Source organism: Scophthalmus maximus, chromosome 7 (assembly GCF_022379125.1).
Source record: "Scophthalmus maximus strain ysfricsl-2021 chromosome 7, ASM2237912v1, whole genome shotgun sequence".
Lineage (NCBI taxonomy): Eukaryota > Metazoa > Chordata > Actinopteri > Pleuronectiformes > Scophthalmidae > Scophthalmus > Scophthalmus maximus.
In genome coordinates, this window is record NC_061521.1 from 6,863,634 (window position 1) to 6,872,429 (window position 8,796).

At 42.7% G+C, this 8,796-nt stretch overlaps 1 protein-coding gene across 2 annotated transcripts; it reads left to right on the plus strand.

The window, feature by feature from the left end:
* Positions 1-3,708: 3,708 nt before the first annotated feature.
* On the plus strand, positions 3,709-8,400 carry dnajc24 (DnaJ (Hsp40) homolog, subfamily C, member 24). Of its 2 annotated transcripts, none has more exons than XM_035643475.1 (5): positions 3,709-3,852; positions 4,836-4,944; positions 5,212-5,347; positions 6,890-6,958; positions 7,743-8,400. In XM_035643475.1, the coding sequence occupies exons 1-5, from the start codon at positions 3,848-3,850 to the stop codon at positions 7,955-7,957; spliced, it is 534 nt and encodes a 177-aa protein (XP_035499368.1). In that variant the 5' UTR covers positions 3,709-3,847; the 3' UTR covers positions 7,958-8,400. The 2 variants fall into 2 exon arrangements, with proteins under 2 accessions (XP_035499368.1, XP_035499369.1); XM_035643476.1 differs by having other exon boundaries at positions 3,721-3,852; positions 4,841-4,944.
* The last annotated feature ends 396 nt before the right edge of the window (positions 8,401-8,796 follow it).

Genomic DNA, 8,796 nt, shown 5'->3' on the forward strand with positions numbered 1-8,796 from the left:
ACCCCTTGGCCATTTTGAGCACCTCGTCATGCCCCCGTGGTTCCAGGCTCTGGTGAATGACATTATCCGAGACTCCCTCTACCGTTTTGTCATCCTTTACCGCGATGGCATTCTCATCTTTCCCCCTAACCTCACGGAACACACCCTCCATGTCTGATCGATTCGTGAAAGGTTTCTTGAGAATAATTTACTCATAATAGCAGAGTGAGAATTCAACATCAGCTCAATAAGTTATTTGGGTTTGATCATTGAATGGTGAAGGCAAGTAAAGACAGAACTGAGAAGGATTTGGGTAGTGGCTGGGAATGAAACTTTACTTAAACAGCTTCAGCTGTTTCTTGGTTTTGCCAACTGTTGTTGCTCCAGAGACTACATTCGGGTCGCAGCACCCAAAACCAATACTCCTCTCCTCTTCCACTCCCTTTACCCAGACCCCCATGTGGACCAAGGCCACCAGGGATATGTTTTGGTGTACTCTATCATAGGCACCTCCGTTTCACAATGGTGCTAAGTAGCAGTTTAAGATGCAAATGATTTCATTAAGATACTGAGCAAGTAAGAATACCCACAAAAGTAAACAATGCGGATGAATTGCATTTGAAAGAGTATGGACATTTATTCTTTTTTTCACTCTACACACATACCAAGTAAGGTATATTATGTTGGCCAAGACTTTTATTATTATTATATGATTTTTTTTCCAGTTCATATTTGTCTTGCTATATTTACAGAAGCTCGGACCTAAGTATTAACTTTTGCAATTAGGTCAATGACTCTAGGTTTTATCCCAGTTAGTCATCTCTAATCGTTGTTGTGGGAATTGTTGAAATAATATTTTTCGAGGGGGTCAAGTTATCTCTTATTCTGCACATAAAAAAATAAAACTCGTAATGAGCTATCTATTAACATTAGTAAATTGGATCAACATATAGTCACTTGCCATTACCCCAATTTACTCAAATGTGGTGTTGAGCTGCAGACCGAATTTGATCTAGTCACAACCACTGATGCAGAGTGTCTTCTCTGGCAATCTTGCTCCACATATTATGAGCATGTTGATAAGGCAAGCCAGCTTTTGGACTGTGGGAGGAAGCGTAGCCTGACTGATACTCATATGCGTGTTAGTCTGATACCTCTCGGTTCATTTTTCTTCGATTTCCAAGAGGCGTTACCAAACGGATGCAGACGAATCATGGGACGTCTGTTGAGTGACGCTAAAATGTCAACAGACTAGAGCAGAGAGTTGACGTCTGTGCTGATGAGTGTTGCCATTTTTGTGGGAGAATTTTGAAAATATCTGGTACTTTAAGTCATATGCTTGTTCGTTAGCGGCAGCCGTGGTGATTTAACAAGTCGCTTCTCTCCGCGTCACAGTATAAACCCCGCCCGTTATTAGATATTCGGTTCGGAAATCACTTCCCGATGGAGGGGATCCAGACCAAGTCTGGCAGAGCAAATTTAAATGAACTTCCAGAATTCGTCTGGGTCCTAGACTGGGAAGCAGGGGTACCTGGAGGGAACCCACGCCTACACGGGAAGAACATGCAAACTCCACACAGAAAGGCCCTGGTTGGTTGGTTGGTTGGTTGGTCAAAACCAGGATTTGTGGCAAAGTAATGACACATCTGGGACAAATGGGGTTTTTCTAATTCCATTTACAGGACCTGTAAATTGCACTCTACTGAATAGCCACCAGTAATCCATTTCTGTGATGGACTCAACTCGCCTGGGTTGAAAATAAACCCCAACACGACCAGCGCTGCCACCTGAATGTCCCCTTTTGAATGTTTCTTTGGCTACCAAAGCCTCCTTTATTCCCATGCTGGAGGATGGGGTTAAGCCCACCTCTGCCAGTGCCTCGCAGTCTGCTCGTCCTGCTCTCCTCACTTCTGCTGACTGCACCTGGCGCATGACTCACCGTTCTCTTCCGAGGCCTGTGTTGGGACTCACCTGTCGCACAGAACCAGGTGCTGTATTTTCTAATAAAAACTGTTAATCTTTTATATTGATGATTCATATCTGTCCAAGCCTTTAGGTGCTCCAGCTGCCACTCACCGGACACCGTCTATTAGAAAAGGAAGGAATGGGACTTCTACTTCTGGTGGTCAGATTATAATTGCATATTAACAATGTGAATTATTTTTGCTAAGTTTGGAACACTTTACTTGTCTTATACACCGTACTCATACAGTATAAATAAAGGCGTGTGGACAAACAATAGAGACTTCACTTGTTAAACCACATCAAACACTAATCTGCTACTTACTACAGACTGTGGAGGAGCAGAGTTCGATCAACACCTCCGACACAGTGTCAGTACGAAGCTTCTCAAAGACAGCTGTGCTGAACTTCATCAGACGGTACAAACCTCTGTATTTAATAAAGTGGTAACTACAGCCCCCCATTGTGACTGAATATTTTGTCACTTGACTAATTGAGCCTTAATTCGCCCAAAATGAAGAAATAATTAACTGCACAACAATGTCAGTCACCCCGTGTCTATCTCCCCTCCCTCTCCTTCTGTGGTTGAAGAGCCATCAGTAAGTGACAGACAGGAAATCAGATTGTAAAGGTGTCAATGTGTCACCTCATCTCTTGTGTTCCCATTTCAATTAACAGATCATTGCTGGTCTGTAGTGTCAGGGCAGATTTCTCCGCATGTGGTCCTGCGCTGCTTTTTTCCTGGCTGCAATTTCTCGGGTTCGGCAGAGCAATTCAACACTGTGATCATGACTTTCATGCTGATAAAAGTTACTATGACAGCCAATATTATAGTTAGAATATATTCAAGTAACATGTATGTTATCCATCTATTATGTTTTTATGATTATGTTTTCCAGAAAACAATTACAGTTGCTGCCAACGGATGAAGTTTTCCTGCCAAGTTATGTTTTCACATCGCTGTTTGGACAGTATTTCTTGGAACGATGTTGATGAAGACACCAACAGAAATGCACGACAGAATACATGACGAATGGTATGTGATCCTGATCATGATTTACTTTAGGAGATAATAGTGTTTGGTGAATTAGTTTACTCTGGAAAGACAGGGAGGAGGATAGAATCCTGTCAGTGGTGATGCAGCGTAAAAACAAAACGCTGATAGGGCAATTAACATGAAGATAGAAATGTTCATAGTAATAACAGTAATAGATAGTGTCCATTCAAAGCAAAGACAGGGCCCCAATATACATATGTCAAAATATCCATAGCCTTATGTCAGTTAAATTTATCTTCACATTGATCATATTCAGTCTACAAACAGTTACCCTTTGTGCACACATAGAGGGAGAACTATGAGACGATATAGCAGCTGTTGAAAGAGATAGATAGATAGAGAGATAGATAGAGAGATAGATGTACTTAATTTATACATACCATACATATATAAAATATATAAGGAATACAGGTATAATAATATAAAAATCTAAGGAATAAAATATAAAGAATGTACATATTAGTGCAAATAAAATGCAAATGCAATTTTTAAATAAAAAAAAAGAATTGCCAGTGAATATGTGGCCATAGGTGTCCAGTCTGAAGAGATTTAGATGTAAAATATGATACTTCTGCTATGTATTGGGGTGTTTTTCAAATAGCAAGACATAAATGAACAATTAATCACAATATATACGGATTTTTTCTTAAATTACCATTTTATTTTCTTAATTGTTATCTCGAGGTCCTTATGCTTTTATTTTAAATGGTCAGAGGTAACCCGGAAGTCTCCGTAGGCGTCAGTTGCGGAACTGCAGAAGCGAACCGCTTGTTTGCCGGGGGACAAATAACATCGTCGTACACCATGTCGTCGCCTCCCAGCTGACAGCCGCGGTGCCTTCGTGTTTTCATGAGGTGAGTGTCGTGTCTCAAACGCAGAGCACCGACAGAAGGAGAGGCAGGAGGTGAATGTAGGACGAAGTTGTGGGTACGTTACTGTTTAACGTCCCCGTTTCATGGACGTCAAACGTTGGTTCCACGCTGTTATCACAACACAAAAGGTCGCGGTGACGTGTCTCGTGTTGTCCGACCAAAACCCGGGAACATTTAAATGTTACACAGTACCGTACGTGGACACGTTAATGCATTCTGCTGGGACCAGGGGATTTCCTTTTAAGTTTTGTTAATGTGGTTCAACTATATAACAGCGATGAGCATTCAGAATAATGACGTTGATATTATGTATGTAATAGCCTTACACCTGTACCGCATTATCCTTTAAGGGTTCACTGGAGGGCTGGAGCCAATCCCAGCTGACATTGAGGTAGAGGCGGGGTTTAGAGTGTTAACTGGATACAGTGAATTAACAAAGACACAGTTAATAAGTGTGTTAAATTTTTTTTCATGTAATGTTGCCCTGATGTCTCATAGACCCCCTTCAGATCAGGTATTAACATCCGCCCTGAGTGATCTGATGTGTGTGGACAGATCTATGGTCAGGTGTGAACACTGAGATCCTATCAGTGAGACCACATTCAGAGGTGGTCTGAGATGCAAGAGTGACACAGACAGACAGACACACACACACAGACACACACACACACACACACACACACACACACACACACACACACACAACACACACTGTTGGTCAGACTAGAACAAACAAACCTGAAGACCAAAGACGTCACCTTTAGCTGTCATGTTGATCATTTTTCATTATTTTGAAATAGACTAAGTCTAGGCTGCCTATAAATCATTATCGTTCGGGCTTTGTGGCATGTCTCAAATCCATTTTTTGTCAAGTCAGTTGTGCAGCCTGGTGATGCACTAGCTCTGTCAGCAGAGGATTGTGTAGTTGATGCGTCTAGTGTAACTGAATTGTTGTGTTGTGTTAGAGCAGGAATGTGTGAAGCTGTAAAGATGGACCTGTATGCTGTCCTGGGAGCCAGCCCCTCCTACTCAGTCCAGCAGCTCCGACACAGATACCAGCAGCTGGCCTTACAGGTGAACGCCCCACACAACTACTATTACCAACTAGTGTTTTTATAGAGCTCGGCCCCATCAGACAAAAGGCACCGTCCAAACTAAGCCCTCACACAGGGTCTTGTACATGGAGGAAGTTATGGGTCACTGCATTAGTTCCTCCTGTTCACAGTGGCTCTAAAGACAGAATGTATTACATGAGGATGATGTTCGAGCTGTAGATTAAAAGTCTTTAGTACTGATGAGTTTGGCAAATCAAGTACTAGTAGTGTGTGTGTGTGTATACAGTACCACCCAGATCGCCTTCGGGGTGAGTGTTCTTCAGAAGCAGAGACTTGTGTGACGAAGTTTCTGGAAGTCGACGCAGCCTGGAGGATCCTCGGTGACCAGGAAGCCAGGAGACAGTATGACCTGCAGAGGAGAGGTAGGACGACACCTTTCACTTTGTGAGCTTTTGTTAAAAACAACAAATAATCATGTGGATTTTATGGGGTACCACCCAGCCCCTTGGAGCTAATGCAGAGGTGCAGAAGTTACAGTAGGTGCACAAACTACCTCATAAAGGTAAAGTCCACTGAAATACAATACATTTCTGATTGTTGAACACTGAACAGCAGTATTTTGAACAAATAACTAATATTTTGGTGAAGTACAACAAGACTGGTTCACTCTCTGCCATCATGTGTGTGACGGGCAGTGAGAGCTGGCCCCACCTCTCTTCAGGATTTGAAATAGACAAAATTCCTCATAGACGAATGCATTAATTTTTTCAATACAGTTAGCAGCACTGATAACGTCTGAGCTTATTGATTTGGCCCCTGGGCCTGTTTCTTTTTCACACCAACATTCAGCAAGAAGAATACCAGGGTCAGAGCCAATCAGAGACAAAGGTCTGCTCTTTTTCTGCCTCTGATTGGCTCAGACTGTGATGTTCTTCTTCGCTGTGTGCTGGTTGGGGAAAAAAACATAACGCTACACACAGACAGACCAGCTAAATGTTCGGCGCAGGGGTGCACTTCACAGACTTTTGGTTGCACTCTGGAGCCCTGTTGTCAACAAATTCATACACTGCTGAAAAAGCTGTCAGAGCAATGAAGGGTTAAGAGTTTTGTGTGTCTCAAGGACACATCAGCATGCAGACAGGGGGAAGCGGGGATCAAACCGCCGACCTTAGGGTGAGTGGACGATTGTCTGAGCCACAGCCGAAATTCAGTACATATTAGGGCTGTGCCATATGATACCATCCACGACAATCCCGGAATGCATTTTTATGTGATTCCCTACCGCACATGCGCCTAACAACGACACAAGCCCAATGATGTCTGATTATTGGGGGGGTTAGGGTTAGGTTTCACAAATCACATTAAGTTTCATCCACAATCATTTATACAGGAGCCCACAGGAATGAGGAATAAGGTGTATAGCGGAGGGACCTTAAATGACTTCTGTTTGGCACTATATGTTTAATTATAATTATTATACGTTCAATTTCACTTTTCGAGGGGGCTCCCGTTGGGGGGCGGGGCGCCACAAAAGCTCAGTGGGGTTCAGATCAGGCGAACTCCAGTATTTAATGGGAAAGGCAAACATTTGTTCCTTGACACAATAAAACCAGGATGTAGTAATGTGTTTTTATTTGTTCCATCATGCTCCTAGGCTTTAACTTGATTTGTTGAACGGTAAAGCACCGTATGTATTGGGGCATGGGTACAGTGTGATTGACAGCTAGTGCTGTTCAATAGGTGCATGGTTGCAGTTAGTTGTAGGTGAGCGTGCAGTGGGTGAGCTCTCAGTTTTCAAAATTTTGTCTTTTTGTCTTCCAAACTATATACAGAATATGTGTAACAACAGATCTTCTCTGCATGAATCAGAAAATGATTAATCATCAGCAGTCTGTAAAGGGAAAAGTGTCACCACTCTGACAGATCACAGCAGATCAAACACTGATGTATTCATGCTTCTCCAGCACAGGAACTGAAACAGGATTGGCCAGTCGATTCCACTGTCTATCTGGAGGACATGACCTGGGACCAGGGTAAACACACACACACACACACACACACACACACACACACACACACACACACACACACACACACACACACACACACACACACACACACACACACAAGCATGCTAAAATATTTATCATTTTACATAGTCACTTGTTTCTGACATATCCAGCATGTTTGACTGTTCTGTTCAGTTGCGTCATGGAATATCTACTACTACATTTTAACTTACCAAATTGTGTATGAGCGTGGAGTTGTTCCAATAAGGGAGACTGGACCAGGTTCATCATTCAAGTAATGTAGGAGATAAGAACACTTCTAACGGTGCAACATAAGAGAACTATAGTAAAATGATGACACCAAAGAAGACCAGGCAGTCCTGACTGTCATGAACCTTCCTCTTCAATCCACTGGCCTCAACCCCATTCAACATTTATTGGGACATTTGAAGAAGAAGCCGAGCATTCTGGGAATTTTCAGATAATACTGGGATTACATGGATCATTAGGATTTGCAAAATAAAATACAAATATATTCTGAAATTCATCAAATATTCAACCTTTCTCTTAAGGTGATATAATCATTTGCAATGTAAGGAATTAGTCTTTAATTTGAAACTTCCTATTTACTCAGACTTTTGGACTGAGTATATCCATATAAATATTGTAATATTGTTATTCTATTGGTTTAAAATAGGAAATGATTGGTTTCAAACTCCTGTAACTGCATTTTAGTTTTTAGTGAACATTACGTCATGAAAAGCTAAATCTATGGTTTCCCATGTAAAATGTGATTGTGTTGTTTCAGGTGAGCGTGTGCACACGCACTGTTGTCGCTGTGGAGGAGGATTCAGCATCTCAGAGGAGGAGGTAGAGGAGGAGACACAGAGGATGGAGGATGAGGGGGAGGAGGAGGAGGAGGAGAGAGTGGAGGGACAGAACAGAGGAGTGGTGGTCTGCTGTGACACGTGTTCCCTCAGTGTGTACGTCACATGGCCGTTACACAGAAAGACTCCAACGTGAAGAGGACAATGAGAAGTGGATTGTGTACGATTTCATGTTCAACGTGTCTCACTTTTGTCTACGAGCCTGTAAACAAGGCACTGATGAAATGGCTCATTGTGTGTGTGTGTGTGTGTGTGTGTGTGTGTGTGTGTGTGTGTGTGTGTGTGTGTGTGTGTGTGTGTGTGTGTGTGTGTGTGTGTGTGTGTGTGTGTGTGTGTGTGTGTGTGTGTGTGTGTGTGTGTGTGTGTGTGTGTGTGTGTGTGTGTTCAGTAGAAGTATGTGCAGATGACTGTTGCTTGGCAATGCTACCCTTTGTTACAGCAGGTGATCAGCTCTGGCAGCTCAGGGCTACTCATGCAGCTGGTCGGTTGACCGGTTTCAACATGTTCTACACGTCCGACTTAAATAATGGTAAAATGTCTTCTAAAGCTAAATAAAATCAGAAGCATTGCAAAAACAAATACTTTGTGAATTTGATTAGGTCTGTCTTTGAAGTTTAATGATATTTCATCAATCTGTGGACGGATGTTATCGGAGGAGCAGAGATACCGTCATGGGGATTGTTTTGAGGTAATGTGACGCTAAAGCAGCAGAGGGTGGTGGTGTATCCTGTGAGGTTTCACTCGGGCGACACGAGGGGCGTCTGGAGACCCTGGGGTCCTCACTACATGTCCGAACCTGCCTGCAGGCTGGCATGATGCTGCAGAGCATATACCTGATGCTCATCAACCACCATCACACAGATAACCAGCAGCGATGTGTTTGTTGGAACCACGGGAGCACAATTAACAGTTAAACAAATGTAGGTATGTGGCTAATACTGTGTTCTACTCTGCCCATTTGTTCCGACAGTTAAT

What these genes read in the sequence shown, in the direction of transcription:
- dnajc24 (XM_035643475.1), top strand. An exon ending in GTATGACCTGCAGAGGAGAG is followed by an intron (nt 5,348 to 6,889) that starts GTAGGACGACAC and finishes ATGCTTCTCCAG; the next exon opens with CACAGGAACTGAAACAGGAT. An exon ending in GGACATGACCTGGGACCAGG is followed by an intron (nt 6,959 to 7,742) that starts GTAAACACACAC and finishes GTGTTGTTTCAG; the next exon opens with GTGAGCGTGTGCACACGCAC.